Genomic DNA, 17843 nt, shown 5'->3' on the forward strand with positions numbered 1-17843 from the left:
ACATTTATAATGGGAACTCCCAACATGATTATAGGGGTGAAAGGGTTAAATAAGGCAATATTTCTGTTTAAAGTAGCTAGTACGAGTACAGTTGCTACCCAGACTGCCACTGTGTTCCACCCGGCTGTACATGCATCACTCTCCGTGACGGACACTGCGGAGGCTGTGGCCAGTGTGGTTGACAAGGACGTGTTCAACATTAAGAACCCGGAGCCAGCCCTTTATAGTGTATGTATGGTGGTCAGGTCACCTCACCAAAGCTCTCACTTGTTCCTGAAGGAAATTATAGTGCATACTAATAATTTACAACTCAGTATAAGGATAAGTCTAGCTGTAATGGTCATTAAACCCGGATTTCAGATTGTAATTGTGACTGTACAGTAGATACAGTCTTGCCTATTACTGACTGGACAAGAGGGAATTTTCAATCTAAGTCAAATCCTAATTTTGGTCATTAGCATGTCTTTCCACTTTACATTGTTGTATTTGTTGTGTTATGAAGGGTGCGAATACCTCGTGTCTTTTGTACAAACCTTTGAGATTGCAGTTGGTAGTCACTGCTGGTACTTTTTTTAGTTTTTTAGAGTTTTATCGTAACATACTTGTCATGTTTTAGTTCATTTGAATAGTGACACAGATCAGAATATACATACATATTAAGCATTCTCCAGAAATCTAATAGTTTTAGTTCATACAGGTGAAGCCAGGGAGACTATAAGTTTCCTCCTCTCCATCCGTCTGTCTGTCAGTCCATCCACTCTTTCCTCAGCCTTGCTTCACGGTACTTCGGTTAAAGTTGGTATATAGCTTCAGTATGATTAGCTACAGACCAATTTTAAGTTTCAGGATTTTTGGATCAAGGTCACTGTTACTATTTTTAGCAGGGGTCGTTAGGGGACATATCCAGCATGCTTGTTGACATTCCCTTTAACCTATTTTGAGTTTTGGTCTCCACCTATGGTCGCTTTAGGCTATATGTACCACTGACAAGTCCTAGAAGGACAAAACAGCTGTATGGTGAGAACTTTATCATGGAGCAGAACGACTGTAGTCATATATACCGGAGTAGGCTATATTCAGACTTTGAACTAGAAAAACATTATTTCGGCTTGTGTTGGCAATCTAACGTTGGGGGCAATACTCAGGAAATTGTGATAATCAATTTTACAGCTTATGTCATCTGTGTCTTTGTACAATCCTTTGTGGCATCGTCATTTAATATTTCTGTCCAGCGTCATAAAGACAGAAAAAGTATCTATAATACTTAGATTTGTGGTCGAGATTTTAAAACTTAGGTTACATAGATATTCATGTCTTGAAGACATTCTCTATAGATTAGACAAGATAACATTGATACAGAGAAACAATTCACTGGCCAATCTTTCCCAATGACAGCTTACTACCTATTATTATATCAAAACCACAAAGAGACGTACGTTGACATCAAACAAAAATCAATGACCAAAACAGTTAAGAAGCAAAACAGCCTCTTCCAAATCGCTCTGTATCCAGTGATAATCAGTCAAAGATGGCCATGTTTTATGATGATGATGATTTTTCTACAGGTGATTGAGTCTGAGCTTAAGCGAGTGAAACAAGTGGCTAGTTCCCTCCAAACCAAACTACCGATTGAAGATGCACGTCTGCAACACCCTTTGGTGTACCTCACAGTCTGTAAGGCAGAAGAGCGTGTTTGTCACCGGATCATGTGTGAACAGGTCGCCTACTGTGGTCTACTGGACACAGAAGAGAGGTACCAGGGAGGGTTTTATCGTCTGAAGGGTCCAAAAATCAATTTGTTATAATAAGAATGTATATAATCAATATTTTTTAAATCGTATCAAGTATTCAAGATGGCCACTAGTAGCCATTTTGAATTATGATTTCTTTTTATTACACAATTCTGAAGGGATATTGCAGTGAAATATATCCAATGGGAGTAATCCAGAAAAAAAGAAATTCTATACTTGATGGGTGTTAGATAAAATGCAGTATGTAGTACTATTTGAAATAAATTGTAGTTCTATAGGCGGTCCCTGTTCGACAAATCTGAAGTTGATAAGAAGTTTCACTAGAATATCCGTATATAGTCCGTAGATCAAGTTTTATGCTCACTTTATGAAGTCAATTTCATTTGGTTGGTGCCAAGATCCTTATGCCATCATGTTTTCAGAAAAAAAGATTAAGTTAGCCAAAACAAACAGAACATATATAAATGTTCAAAATTCTAGATTTTCCATTTTTTTTCTTTCAGAATTTTTTTATGTCAGAATGAAAGTTTTAAATTTCCCATTAAACTGAAAGGACCTGATGAGATATATACACTTCAAGTTAAATTTGATTTCTATTCCATGCTGATTTACCTTATTTTCTTCTGTAGGTACAAGGCCTTGAAAAACACAGCACTACGGATAGTGAATAATTACAATGATAAGCATGACCGGGAAAGGTGCCAGGTAAGTACTGGCAAGATAGACCGTCCCTCAACACAGTATACCATATAACTATCCGGTAGTCCCGGCCACAGACAGACCGTCCCTCCACACAGTATACCATATAACTACCCGGTAGTCCTGGCCACAGACAGACCGTCCCTCCACACAGTATACCATATAACTACCATGTAGTCCTGGCCACAGACAGACCGTCCCTCGACACAGTATACCATATAACTACCCGGTAGTCCACAGACAGACCGTCCCTCGACACAGTATACCATATAACTACCCGGTAGTCCTGGCCACAGACAGACTGTCCCTCGACACAGTATACCATATAACTACCCGGCAGTCCTGGTCACAGACAGACCGTCCCTCGACACAGTATACCATATAACTATCCGGTAGTCTACAGACAGACTGTCCCTCGACACAGTATACCATATAACTATCCGGTAGTCCACAGACAGACCGTCCCTCCACACAGTATACCATATAACTATCCGGTAGTCCTGGCCACAGACAGACCGTCCCTCGACACAGTATACCATATAACTATCCGGTAGTCCTGGCCACAGACAGACCGTCCCTCGACACAGTATACCATATAACTATCCGGTAGTCTACAGACAGACTGTCCCTCGACACAGTATACCATATAACTATCCGGTAGTCCACAGACAGACCGTCCCTCCACACAGTATACCATATAACTATCCGGTAGTCCACAGACAGACTGTCCCTCGACACAGTATACCATATAACTACCCGGTAGTCCTGGCCACAGACAGACTGTCCCTCGACACAGTATACCATATAACTACCATGTAGTCCCAGCCACAGACAGACTGTCCCTCCACACAGTATACCATATAACTACCATGTAGTCCCAGCCACAGACAGACTGTCCATCGACACAGTATACCATATAACTAACCGGTAGTCCTGGCCACAGACAGACCGTCCCTCGACACAGTATACCATATAACTAACCGGTAGTCCTGGCCACAGACAGACCGTCCCTCCACACAGTATACCATATAACTACCCGGTAGTCCACAGACAGACCGTCCCTCGACACAGTATACCATATAACTACCATGTAGTCCTGGCCACAGACAGACCGTCCCTCCACACAGTATACCATATAACTACCCTGTAGTCCTGGCCATAGACGGACCGTCCCTCGACACAGTATACCATATAACTACCATGTAGTCCTGGCCACAGACAGACCGTCCCTCCACACAGTATACCATATAACTACCCTGTAGTCCTGGCCATAGACGGACCGTCCCTCGACACAGTATACCATATAACTACCATGTAGTCCCAGCCACAGACAGACTGTCCCTCCACACAGTATACCATATAACTAACCGGTAGTCCTGGCCACAGACAGACCGTCCCTCGACACAGTATACCATATAACTACCATGTAGTCCCAGCCACAGACAGACTGTCCCTCCACACAGTATACCATATAACTACCATGTAGTCCCAGCCACAGACAAACTGTCCATTGACACAGTATACCATATAACTAACCTGTAGTCCTGGCCACAGACGGACCGTCCCTCGACACAGTATACCATATAACTACCCGGTAGTCCTGGCCACAGACAGACCGTCCCTCGACACAGTATACCATATAACTACCCGGTAGTCCTGGCCACAGACAGACCGTCCCTCGACACAGTATACCATATAACTACCCGGTAGTCCTGGCCACAGACAGACCGTCCCTCCTCACAGTATACCATATAACTACCCAGTAGTCCTGGCCACAGACAGACCGTCCCTCGACACAGTATACCATATAACTAACCAGTAGTCCTGGCCACAGACAGACTGTCCCTCGACACAGTATACCATATAACTACCATGTAGTCCCAGCCACAGACAGACCGTCCCTCCACACAGTATACCATATAACTACCCAGTAGCCCTCAGACAGACCGTCCCTCGACACAGTATACCATATAACTACCCGGTAGTCCACAGACAGACCGTCCCTCGACACAGTATACCATATAACTACCCGGTAGTCCCAGCCACAGACAGACCGTCCCTCCACACAGTATACCATATATCTACCATGTAGTCCACAGACAGACCGTCCCTCCACACAGTATACCATATAACTACCCAGTAGCCCTCAGACAGACCGTCCCTCGACACAGTATACCATATAACTACCCGGTAGTCCACAGACAGACCGTCCCTCGACACAGTATACCACATAACTACCCGGTAGTCCTGGCCACAGACAGACCGTCCCTCCACACAGTATACCATATAACTACCCGGTAGTCCACAGACAGACCGTCCCTCCACACAGTATACCATATAACTACCCGGTAGTCCTGGCCACAGACAGACCGTCCCTCCACACAGTATACCATATAACTACCCGGTAGATTTCCAATTTCTGTTACTCATTTCTCCAATTATCCTACAGATTAGTTCATAGTCAAAATGGCACATATTTCGTAATAGTTTAATTAATTAATGATTTTTGACATTTCTTCATTTCAGCATTGGCACGATAGATATGACAAGTTCCGAAAGTTAGTGTATTGGTTTATTCAAGGTGTTCGCTACTACAATGAGGAAAAGTAAGTTCGGTTTTAATTATCAGTCATTTTAAAAAAGGATTATCTCAGCTTTTAAATAAATGTAACTGTTATAAGTATTATTGCATGTGAATGGGTATTCAATTTCACAACAAAAAAAGATAATATCACATAACATTTCATAAGTATGAATATCTATCATATTTACAGTCCAAATTTCAACTTTTGATTTGATCAAAATATTTATAATGGGTGTGTCTTCATGTTTTAAAGATAAGATGTTGATACGTCATTGACAATAGACATTTAAATACTGAAGTCTCATTGTTTAAGGACCCCAGATCCATGTCTATTAATCAGATTTATAAGTAGGAATAAATTTCAACCCTCATAGTTAACATGAAGAAATTCTATGATTAGGTGTTATATATAATCACACTGTCTTCTATTCCTAGCTATGAGAAAGCAATGCCTTACTTTCTACACCTTTATGACCATAATCGGAAATTGCTCAGCGAGTTTGGACGTGATGGAGGACTCTCTAAGAAGCTTGTAATGTATTACAGACGACACTGCATGCTGGTAAGAGCACAGAAGACCTTGATGAAATGAAAAGTCTTAATTGTTTTAGTGGATTTGGTATTTTCTAAATTTCTTCAGCAAAAAAATGTTGAATTTTAAGAGAAAATAAAAGAGAACCTGATGTTTATCTAAACCTAAGAAACTGTGCCCTTTTGAGTACAAAATCACCTTATAGCTTAATCAATTTAATAAATTATATATAAAAAAGTATAGAAGTGATGTATATCTGTTCTCATTTAAAATCTACTCTAATACCAGAACTGAGTAAATTGCTGACCAAAAATGAAAATTATCTCCCTTTGACTGGAGGGTCTGTGATCACACTGACATTTGTGAACTCTGTATGCCTATATTTGTAATCGAAACTGATTATGAGTGCACCCTGGTACTGTATTGATGTAACTTTTTCAAAGTTTTAGCTTTCTATGTGATGACAACAGAAATAGTCAGGGCTGGATAGTGGGACAAATACCGTACTTTGTGATATTTTGGCATTGCCAAAATTTGGCGCGTTTTGCTCAAAATAGGGTGGTTAAATATTGGTGCATCAAATTTTTGTGTTCACCATTAGGTGTAATAAATTTTGTCACCTATCTGTAGTTATGTAATTGATATGTTTGTTCATTACGCTATGAAAGTCTTTTGCATTTCGTCTCACCTGGTTGCACAGGAAAACAGTCTTCACTTTGTAGACAAGTTAATCGATTGATCGAGACACGACTTGTCATTGAACACAGCTAATACAACAATCAATATGAAAACAACATGAATGAATTTTATGACACATTTAGATGAAAACATACCTTTATTGACACGTTTTTATCAAAAATCAATATTCCAACACACATCAACACAGATCGCAGAAGCTAGTAATGGGTATGTAGTAAATAAGCGGAAAAGACGGTTGCTATAATCCAGATATTCTTCCGATGATTTTTTTCGTGAAATTTTGGTGTTTAATTTTGGCCTATTCACCCCAGGCACCAAATAATAAAAATATAACAATATCCAAAATATCCAAAAGTCCAAAATATCCAAAAGTACGGTAGATTATTTGGGGCCGGATAGTGAGACAACAAGATTAGTTGTGGTCGGATAGTGAGACAACAGGATTATTTTGAGCCGGATAGTGAGACAACAGGATTAGTTGGGGTCGATAGTGAAACAACAGGATTAGTTGGGGCCGGATAGTGAAACAACAAGATTATTTTTAGCTGGATAGTGAGACAACAAGATTAGTTGGGGTCGGATAGTGAAACAACAGGATTAGTTGGGGCCGGATAGTGAAACAACAAGATTAGTTGGGGTTGGATAGTGAAACAACAAGATTATTTTTAGCTGGATAGTGAGACAACAGGATTAGTTGGGGTCAGATAGTGAGACAACAGGATTAGACGAGCTAGATACTAAATAAACAAGGCTATAATAGATAAACAAGACTATACTATTGTAACAAATCAGATCTTTTCCCTCAGAAACTCAACACTGTGATGGCAGCCCGTTTCCAGGAACAAGACGACGTGACGGATACCCTTCAAGCGATGAACACACACATGTTGCCATGCCTACAGCCAATGACTCACTCGTCCTCACAGGAGGATACGAGTGCCATGGAGGTGGTGAGGGAAAAGTGGTGTGCCTTTCTCGGGCAGGAGATCAGTGGTAAGAGTCCTTGATAACCCTGAATGGTGATCGGTCGTTACATAAATCCTCAAAACTGTTTTGTTTGATAAGTAAAATCTAAATCTTGAGGCTCGTTTCTGAGAAAAAAGAAAGGAAAAAACTACAGCACTAGCTGAAACACATCATTGTGATTATTGAATGAAATTTTATTTTAACAAAACAAAATACATTGACATGTACTTGTCACTAAAAGATTAATGAATTTCTATGATCTTCATAAAGAAAGTAAATTTTGTGAATGGAAAAGATGGCGACACAAAAAAGTTAAATGTATTTATTGTATTAAATCTCCCCCAACAAGTTGTAGACACAGATCAAAATTATCTCCCTTTGACTGCTGGCCACTAGGGCCAGTGATCAGATCAACTACTTGTTTTATATATATCATTGTGACCAATGAATGAAATGTCATTTTAGGAGAATGAAAAGCATTGATTTATATAAATATCTAGAAGAAACTTGATTCATATTATGTAAATTAAAGGTAACCAATGAAGTTGTAATGTAAATATACTATTATGGGAATCTTATAACTCTCGGTTTTCATCTCCGCTGTAATCTTCAGTATTCTCCCAACCCACAAGATATTTTCCTTGGGCCCCCTGGGTTTACATCTCCTGAGACCGTGACTACTACTCCCCACCCACAAGATATTTTCCTTGGCCCCCAGGGCTTCCATCTTCTTTGACCTGGAAATAAAATTTTCGCGTAAAATGTCTTATTTGAACATTTTGGAGTTATTTTCAAACGATAAATAGTTGCTTGTAAAAACATTAATTCCATATTATTCAATTACGACATTTTTTAGCTCACCTGGTCCGAAGGACCAAGGTGAGCTTATGCCATACCGTGGCGTCCGTCGTCCGTCCGTCCGATCGTCCGTCGTCCGTCCGTCCGTCAACAATTGACTTCTTCTTCATAACCACTGATCAGAATTTGACCAAATTTGATCAGAAGCATCCCTATGGGTAGGAGACTCAAAATTGTACAAATGATGGGGCTGACCCCCGAGGGGCCTGAGGGGCGGGGCCAAAAGGGGTCAATTTGGCTATATTGATATAAACGACCTCTTCTCTGAAACCGAGCAAAGGATATTGCTCCTATTTGTCTGGAAGTATCACTATGGGGTGGGGATTCAAAATTGTACAAATGGTGGTGCTGACCCCCAGGGGCCTGAGGGGCGGGGCCAAAAGGGGTCAATTTGGCTATATTGATATAAACAACTTCTTCTCTGAAACCGATCAAAGGATATTGCTCCTATTTGTCTGGAAGCATCACTATGGGGTGGGGATTCAAAATTGTACAAATGGTGGTGCTGACCCCCTAGGGGCCTGAGGGGCGAGGCAAAAATGGGTCAATATAGCTATATTGATATTAACGACTTCTTCTCTGGAACCGAGCAATGGATATCACTCATATTTGCCTGGTAGCATCACTTTGGGATGGGGATTCAAAATTGTACAAATGATGGGACTGACCCCCAAGGGGCCTGAGGGGCGGGGCCAAAATGGGTCAATATAGCTATATTGATGATACCGACTTCTTCTCTGAAACCGAGCAATGGATATCGCTCATATTTGCCTGGTAGCATAACTTTGGGGTGGGGATTCAAAATTGTACAAATGATGGGGCTGACCCCCAGGGGCCGGAAGGGCGGGGCCAAATGTGGTCATTTGGGCTATATTGATATAAACAACTTCTCTGAAACCGAACAAACGATATTGCTCCTATTTGTCTGGAAGTATCACTATGGGGTGGGGATTCAAAATTGTACAAATGGTGGTGCTGACCCCCAGGGGTCTGAGGGGCGGGGCCAAAAGGGGTCAATTTGGCTATATTGATATAAACGACTTCTTCTCTGAAACCGAGCAAAGGATATTACTCCTATTTGTCTGGAAGCATCACGATGGGGTGGGGATTCAAAATTGTACAAATGGTGGTGCTGTCCCCCTAGGGGCCTGAGGGGCGAGGCAAAAATGGGTCAATATAGCTATATTGATATTAACGACTTCTTCTCTGGAACCGAGCAATGGACATCACTCATATTTGCCTGGTAGCATAACTTTGGGGTGGGGATTCAAAATTGTACAAATGATGGGACTGACCCCCAAGGGGCCTGAGGGGCGGGGCCAAAATGGGTCAATATAGCTATATTGATGATACCGACTTCTTCTCTGAAACTGAGCAATGGATATCGCTCATATTTGCCTGGTAGCATAACTTTGGGGTGGGGATTCAAAATTGTACAAATGATGGTGCTGACCCCCAGGGGCCGGAAGGGCGGGGCCAAATGTGGTCATTTGGGCTATATTGATATAAACAACTTCTTCTCTGAAACCGAACAAACGATATTGCTCATATTTGCCTGGTAGCAACACTATGGGGTGGGGATTCAAAATTGTACAAATGGTGTGGCTGACCCCCGGGGGGCCTGAGGGGCGGGGCCAAGAGGGGTCAATTCGGCTAAATTGATATAAACAACTTCTTCTCTGAAACTAAGCAATGGATATCACTCATATTTGCCTGGTAGCAACCCCCTAGAGTAGGGATTCAAAATTGTACAAATGACAGGACTGACCCCCAAGGGGCCTGAGGGGCGGCGTCAAAAGGGGTCAATTTGGCTGCATTGATATAAACGACTTCTTCTCTGAAACCGAGCAAAGGATATTACTCCTATTTGCCTGGAAACAATCGCTATGGGTCGGGGATTCAAAATTGTACCGATGGTGGTGCTGACCCCCTAGGGGCCTGAGAGGCGGGGCAAAAATGGGTCAATATAGCTATATTGATATTAGCGACTTCTTCTCTGAAACTAAGCAATGGATATCACTCATATTTGCCTGGTAGCAACCCCCTAGGGTAGGGATTCAAAATTGTACAAATGACAGGGCTGACCCCAGGGGACCTAAGAGGCGGGGCCAAAAGGGGTTATTTTGGCAAAATTGATATAAACAACTTTTTCTCTGAAAATAAGCAATGGATATCTTTAATATGTGACTGGTAGCATTCACTTTGGTTAAGGATTCAAAATTGTACAAATGATGGGGCCGACCCCCTGGAGGCTGAGGGGCTGGGCCAAAAGGGGTCAATTTGGCTAAATTGATATGAACAACTTCTCTGAAACAGCTCATATTTGACTATTAGCATTCTATTGGGGTAGGGATTCAAAATTGTATAAAGGAAGGAGCTGACTCCCAGGGGGCAGAGCTAGGGCAGGGTCAAAAGGGGCCAATTGGTCTAAACAAGATCTTCTCTGAAACTAAGCAATGGATATCACTCACATTTGTGTGTTAGCATCCCTATGGGGTCGCGCCAAAAGTCAATTTCATTTCATGGATTAATGTACCTTTTGGCATTTTTAGTATTAAAATAAAACCATTGTACATGTACCCATATAAAATGCTTATGATATATATTGACATAGCAATACCAGCGACAAATATACTTAAGCATCATTCTTGTTTCATATCTCATGAAACCAGGTGAGCGATACAGGCCCTCTGGGCCTCTTGTTAAGTGTCTCCCCTACCCACAGGATATTTTCTTGGCCCGACACCTCGGCCTCCATATCACTCAGTTTATATGTAGCGTACATACTTGTTGTGATTTGACAATAATTTTCTGCTGATGACAGGGTAGTAGTTGATAACATCCTTTTAGTTAGCAGTGTGTCTACAAAATTGAATATCACTGTCATTTTCAGACTTAAACTGAGTTTTAGCTAAATCTTCTGTACACTTAATGATAAAAAGTATCACAGTAGGAACATGAAATTCAAACTCCAATTAATCATTGTACCGTTGGCATGGCAATGCTGATATAAACTTACATGAAATGAATGTGATTTAAAGGACTAAATGACATTTATCATTTGCCCAGCGTTTGTGATAGTATAACTTGTGAACAGCATTGAGGCTGCTATAATATTGCTGTGATAAAGTGGTATTAAGAATTGAAATTATTGTCACCATGGGGACAGTAATGGTTATTGTCACCATGGGGACAGTCATGGTTATTGTCCTCGTGGTGACAGTCATGTTGAGCATCAGATTGGCTTTTCAATCTAAAGGCTCCACTGTAATTTGGGAATAACAAATTCAAATTGAGTTGGAATCTGTATCAGACAAAAGCTTGCTGGTAATGTATGAATCAGTATTGTCCTATATAAAAAATAACATTTGTTTTAAGTTCAATGCTTTGCTCCTCTCAGTCATTCAGACTGACAGCCACTCTATAGAAGGGTTTTAATTTTCATTCAGTGTTATGATCACAAAGATATTTTTTATTTCACAGCTCGGAAAATTGAGAAGCTTCAAGATTTCATGTCAAAACTGTTTGATCCGCCAAATGAGACGCGGCCACCTGCCCTGCCGACGGTACAGATGCAGGACTTGAAAGACTTATACAGACAATATTTGAATGTAATAGACATCGCTGTGAACAGTGGCTTGGTGGAGAAGGCACTAGACAGTCAGTAGGGTGTGCCATCAGTTAGTGTTAACTTCACTGAAGTGTTATCGATAGTAAACCATTGAAATTTCAAATGGAAAAGTTCATTGGATTATTATCAAAGGATTTGAGTGTCGTCGCTGATGAACAATGGAAGATTGGTCACTGACTTACCATGGAAGTATCGTCACTGATGAAAAATGGAAGATTTGTCACCGACTTACCATGGAAGTATCGTCACTGATGAAAAATGGAAGATTTGTCACCGACCTACCATGGAAGTATTGTCGCTGATGAAAAGTTGAGGCTTGGTCAGTTATGAACGAGAGGTACATCCTATAAGGATTGAATGCAATACCAAACCATTGGAGTTGGTGTTTAACAAATCAAAAGACAATACAAACTGGTCAAAAGACAATACAAACTGGTCAAAAGACAATACAAACTGGTCAAAAGACAATACAAACTGGTCAAAAGACAATACAAATTGGATGATCATGGCCAATACACACCACATATACACAGCATACTCTTACTATTGAAGCTAGTCAGTGGGAAACCAGTGAAGCAAGGCTGTTGATAACCAGTGAAGTGTGACCAACAACATGAAATGCAGAGGTGTGTTATCGAAAATCGGTGAAGTGTGACCAGCAACATCATCAGTGACATGTATAACATCATCAAATGGAAAAGGGTGTGGTCATATCTCTGTGAGGTGTGACCAACATTGAATGGAAAGGGGTGTGGTCCTAAATCGTTAATCAGTGAAGTGTGACTGATGGCATATCAAAGATTGTGATATTTGTTATTTATAAAACATTTGTACCAGATAGTACAAAAGTATTTACATATAAAATTTCTTTATTTGATGCAGTGAGGTGGAACGCTTATCTATAGTTTTTCATCAAACTTTTTCTTTCATTTAGACATAGGTTTTGAATTAATTCAAATTCTCAATAAGGTAAAATATTGATTACAAAAATTTAATATGTTTTTAGTGAAGTTGTAACTGTAAGTTGAAACTGTTCTTCTTCAATGAAAACAAAAGTTTCACATAGTCTCTCTGAACTCCTCATGATCAGTAACTTTGGTAGATTAAAATTAAAACAGTAAACTCGTGTTTAAATGCCAAACCTTTTTAAAGGCCCAGTTTTCTTTCCTCTATCCCTCTTCCTCAAATGTTATAAAATTAATCGTCATATCATCAAAAGTCGATGGGATAAATATTGAGCCTGTGAAGACATCTCATTATTCATAGAAACACACATATATATATTTTCTAGTTATACATGGATGGAAGAAATTTCTCAATGAAATTTTTTTTTTTTAAAGTGTTGTTTTTCCTCTCTGTCGTTCTATATTTAGCCTACAGATGGTGAATTGTTTAAGTCGAGTAGGCACAACATCACTGGGAATGGTATATTGTTTTATTACTGACCTAATTACATGCATGCCAGTATTTGCCTGTTTTCTCGTAAAGAATACTTATACAATTATGTTTTAATTGAAAAGTACGACTTTTTCATTTAAGTTGTCAACTCTTCTGTTATGCTACAAACGTAAATGAAGTTGATATTTTAAAGGAAATTTGAGTTTTTGTTTCCTCTGTAAGTTTGTGAGAATCTTCAATGATAGTTTTGTTACATTGGTTGATCTCGATGAACCATATTCCTCAAACAACCTTTCTGTGTTGATAAGTATACGTAGTAGCCTGTATGTTATTTTTATTTTCATAGTGAAGTTGTACTGTCAGCCCTCATGATCAGTCATCACAATCTAGCTATACAATGGTCACCATTTTTATAGCTGATTCACATTAAATACAGAGAGTACATCTGTGTGACAGTGATATATAATTAATTGAAACATATTAACTATTAAACTTTTGATATATTTTTTTTTTAATTTAATTGTTTTTATCGACATGCATCTAAATAGAGGATATAGATAAACTGCATTCATTTTACACAGTATAACAAATGAAACATTACAGATAATAAGATAAAGTCAAATTACACTATCAATTTCAGTGCTTGTTTCATCACTAAAGTGTTTTACTCGGTACAAGTTTACAAGTGGTCGTGTGACACTAGTACTGGTAGCACCTACACTTGCCCTTCACCTAGATATATATATAGGCGGCCAGGGTTTGATTTTAATTTCTCGACCAAACTTTTAGAGGTCACCTGTCCGATCATGTGGGTTTTCTCTGGGTACTCGGGTTCCCAAAATAATTTGCGTGCTTCCATCCGGGCTGATTTAACAAGAGTGATTATAATTAATATTAGTCGATATACTAAAGTAACTGATTTTACACTTGTTGTAAACAAGTTTACATTTTAAGCTTAGTCAGATGTTTAGTAATACGTTACTGGAGTAAGTAAAAACAACATTAAATTTTGTGTCTTTATCACTGTATGCCAGTCAATTCATTGTAAACAAATTCCATTTTGTGTACATTCACAGATGTTGGTAAGCTATTTTTAGATTGTGAATTTAAGTAAATCTTTTTTAATTAGCTACAAGTTCTATATTTAGACTTTCGCTTAAATCTTCACCATTCTTCACCAGGCAATATACTTTTACCTCATATATTTTAAGATTAATTCTGACACTTAGGATCATCAACACAGCAGCTATATGTGACATGAAGAATGTTTTCGGTCACCTGAGACAAAGTCTCGAGTGACCTATTCTAATCGCCTTTTGGGCCTCTTGTTTGTTTACTTGGAGATTTTTCTGACAGAAATCTGACAAAAATATTAACAGGTCTAGCTTACTGTAAAACATCCGTATTTGAGCAGTTATCTTATTTTTTCATGATGGGAGGATCATATTACACTAAATTATGAATGTGCTAAATGCATTTTATAAACTCTTCCTCTATATAAAACGATCTATTAAAATTCGGAAATGTGCTCAAATTTGTGAGTACGCCAATAAAGTACAGTGTATATATAGCTAGGTTCAGATCTGAGATTTGAATTAGAAGTAGACGAAGTCCAGTCTTTCATTTCATGTATTTATTACATACATGTATTTATTACATACATGTATCTATTACATACATGTATTTATTACATACATGTATCTATTACATACATGTATCTATTACATACATGTATTTATTACATACATGTATTTATTACATACATGTATTTATTTAATGATAACAGCTTTAAATTGTTTATATATATATGGAGTTAGTAGCACTGATCATGCACTTAGTATAGAGCTGTGTAAATACCGTGTGTCTCGCTTTAGCTGCCAAATCTTTTTAATGCTTGAAAAATGCCATCCATTGTTATCTTTTGGGGATAATATATTGATCTGATAACTAGAATATGAGGTAGTCTCAATTGACAGTGTCATCTTTGCTGCTGATTAAAGTCCATGATATAAACACTTTAAAAACTAAAAATTCTGAAATTCAAAATTATTTCCATAACAAAGAATTATTGCTAGTTAAACGTAATATATGTATAAATATTATATATATATGCATCCTGATCATGCCCATTTTTTCATGGCCATGTTGTCTAGATAATAAATTTCCACTTTGGTGTTGCCTTGTGATATTACTGTAACAGGGCCCATATATATACCCCTTCTAGAGGAGGTTTAGAACAGTCAAAATACATATCTGTTTGTAGGGTATATAGTGTTGATATTGGTACACATTCATGATTTACCCGGCCCATCAACATATCTGTTTGTAGGGTGATGTTGATATTGGTACACATTCATGATTTACCCGGCCCATCAACATATCTGTTTGTAGGGTGATGTTGATATTGGTACACATTCATGATTTACCCAGCCCATCAACATATCTGTTTGTAGGGTATATAGTGTTGATATTGGTACACATTCATGATTTACCCGGCCCATCAACATATCTGTTTGTAGGGTGATGTTGATATTGGTACACATTCATGATTTACCCGGCCCATCAACATATCTGTTTGTAGGGTGATGTTGATATTGGTACACATTCATGATTTACCCGGCCCATCAACATATCTGTTTGTAGGGTGATGTTGATATTGGTACACATTCATGATTTACCCGGCCCATCAACATATCTGTAAACAGGGAATAGCCTCTAAATAGTTGTAATAGATTTTTATTCAATTACAATCCAACATTTAATTTAATTCAATAATGTTACAGTATTCACAGCCTTGTTTTCATTTTTGTTTTATTTTCATTAATATTATTGTTTAGCTGGTGGGCGAAGCCCACTCGCTTATGCTATCATGTCTGGTGAAAGGCCTTGTGGGCAGGATAACTCAAAATCAAAGGGTCTGTTTGACCTCATCTTTTCAAAGTCTTGTCCTGTCTGAGAAAGACAGATCGCTATTGTTTTTGAGGTTTGAGTGATAAACGGTTAATCTGTCATTAATTTATTTTTTTGATTTTGTCCTCATCAACGTGCTTGTATATATGTGTAGAGCTGTGCTAAAAATAGTGTCCACAGCACAGTGCCTGTTGTTGTATATACATATACAGCTAGTGACACTGCAGGCTAGGGTCTGTTGGCTGGGTTGGTGTATATATATACACACCCAATGACACAACAGGCTAGGGTCTGTCTCTGCTAGACCTAACAATTCTGACACTGTGTTGGGCTCTGCAGCAAATTTATGTGACAGGTCAGCAGCCTAAACCTGGCTGTTGTGAGGAGGGGACAAAGATCTGTACAGTAATATGCAACATGATACCCCCATCATGATAACTGTTAATCGAAAGTGTGTTTACCCTACCTAGCTGTGAAAAAACATGTCATATCGTTTAATAATATCCCTAGGATTCATTGATTTTAAATTGATATACATGTATACGGTATATAGATATTAATTTGAATGCGTAATATGTCACCGAAAATGAAGATTTATGTGGTATATATATTACACCTATTTCCATCTATGACCCATATATCGATGTTTGGCTGTCCTTTAGGATTTGGGTATAAATTTCTCACACATTTAAGTACACACACTGGACTTCTCATTGATGGGTTACAAGCCATTCAACTTTTTCCATGCGCCTTTTCTTCATAACATATCGAGGATCATTCCATCCTCTAAGATTACTAATTACTTTCCAGTATTTAGAATATCTATCTCAACACATGGAGCTTGTCCATTTTCCAGTCATTGGCCGTAATGTGACGTCACACATGTAGTATGAAAATGATGGGGACAATCAGAATATTGTTATTTTGACAGGTGGACAGTGCACGTCTGTTTTAAAAAAAAAAAGTAGGTTGCTGGTATCAGTTTTGGTAAGACCTCTTGTTCGTGCATTTATAAAAAAAAAATAGACTTCTATTGATTTTCATGGTTTTACAAAGCTGCAATTGGTAAACAGAAATGTTTGTTTCAATAAACGAAAATATCAAAATCTAATTGATTGTCATGGTGATTAATCACTAATTCAGATGTTCTAGAGATTTAATTTTTATCAACATTTCATGTAAATCACTAAACATGAGCCAGCTTTTTTAATCATTTTTTTATCGCTCAAACCTCAAAAACAATGAAGACCTGTCTTTGCCATGTATTTGGGAAAATTGGACTTGGATGATATAAGGAACTTTTTTCATCTTGTCCATTCTTAAATGTATTATCAAATGATGAAAAAAAGCCCACCAGCTACGTGGCCATTGGCCTCTTTTTTTTCTTTTTTTTTTTTTTCATTTATTGATTTTTTTATTTATTTATTTATTTTTTTTTAATAAGTCTGGATGTTACAATCATCTTAATATACTATCAAGCTGGGAAATTAAAGATTTGTATTTCTGATAACTGAGTTCTGGTTTGCTAGATTACACAAGTCCTGAATGAGGACGGTTCAGATCACTTTAGTATATTGTAAATCTTTTCAGCTGATGCCTTAATTGCTCAAATGGTAGAAGGTGGACATGCTATTGTTAATATTTCAGTTAAATTAACAGTAGGGAGGGTTTGGAAATTAATACTGTCAAAATTATATACCAGCTTTACATACTTAGTAAAACTCCAATCTTTATTGATCAGTTTTAGGACCTGGTGGTGATATAGCAGTGGTAGGATACATAAACGACCTGGGTTTGACTCTGTAATCTCAAGTG

General features: G+C 38.5%; 1 protein-coding gene across 2 annotated transcripts in view; it reads left to right on the top strand.

The window, feature by feature from the left end:
- LOC117340773 (ubiquitin carboxyl-terminal hydrolase 25-like) overlaps positions 1 to 13625 on the top strand; it is a 31988-nt gene extending 18363 nt beyond the window's left edge. For both annotated transcript variants that reach the window (XM_033902541.1, XM_033902542.1), the window contains exons 18-24: positions 74 to 228; positions 1566 to 1753; positions 2381 to 2456; positions 4977 to 5056; positions 5470 to 5596; positions 7072 to 7258; positions 11573 to 13625. In XM_033902541.1, the coding sequence (XP_033758432.1) occupies positions 74 to 228; positions 1566 to 1753; positions 2381 to 2456; positions 4977 to 5056; positions 5470 to 5596; positions 7072 to 7258; positions 11573 to 11757 (998 nt within the window). In that variant the 3' untranslated portion in view covers positions 11758 to 13625. The remainder of the gene's footprint in view (positions 1 to 73; positions 229 to 1565; positions 1754 to 2380; positions 2457 to 4976; positions 5057 to 5469; positions 5597 to 7071; positions 7259 to 11572) is intronic.
- The last annotated feature ends 4218 nt before the right edge of the window (positions 13626 to 17843 follow it).

Source organism: Pecten maximus, chromosome 13, assembly GCF_902652985.1.
Source record: "Pecten maximus chromosome 13, xPecMax1.1, whole genome shotgun sequence".
In the NCBI taxonomy this organism is placed as follows: Eukaryota; Metazoa; Mollusca; class Bivalvia; order Pectinida; family Pectinidae; genus Pecten; species Pecten maximus.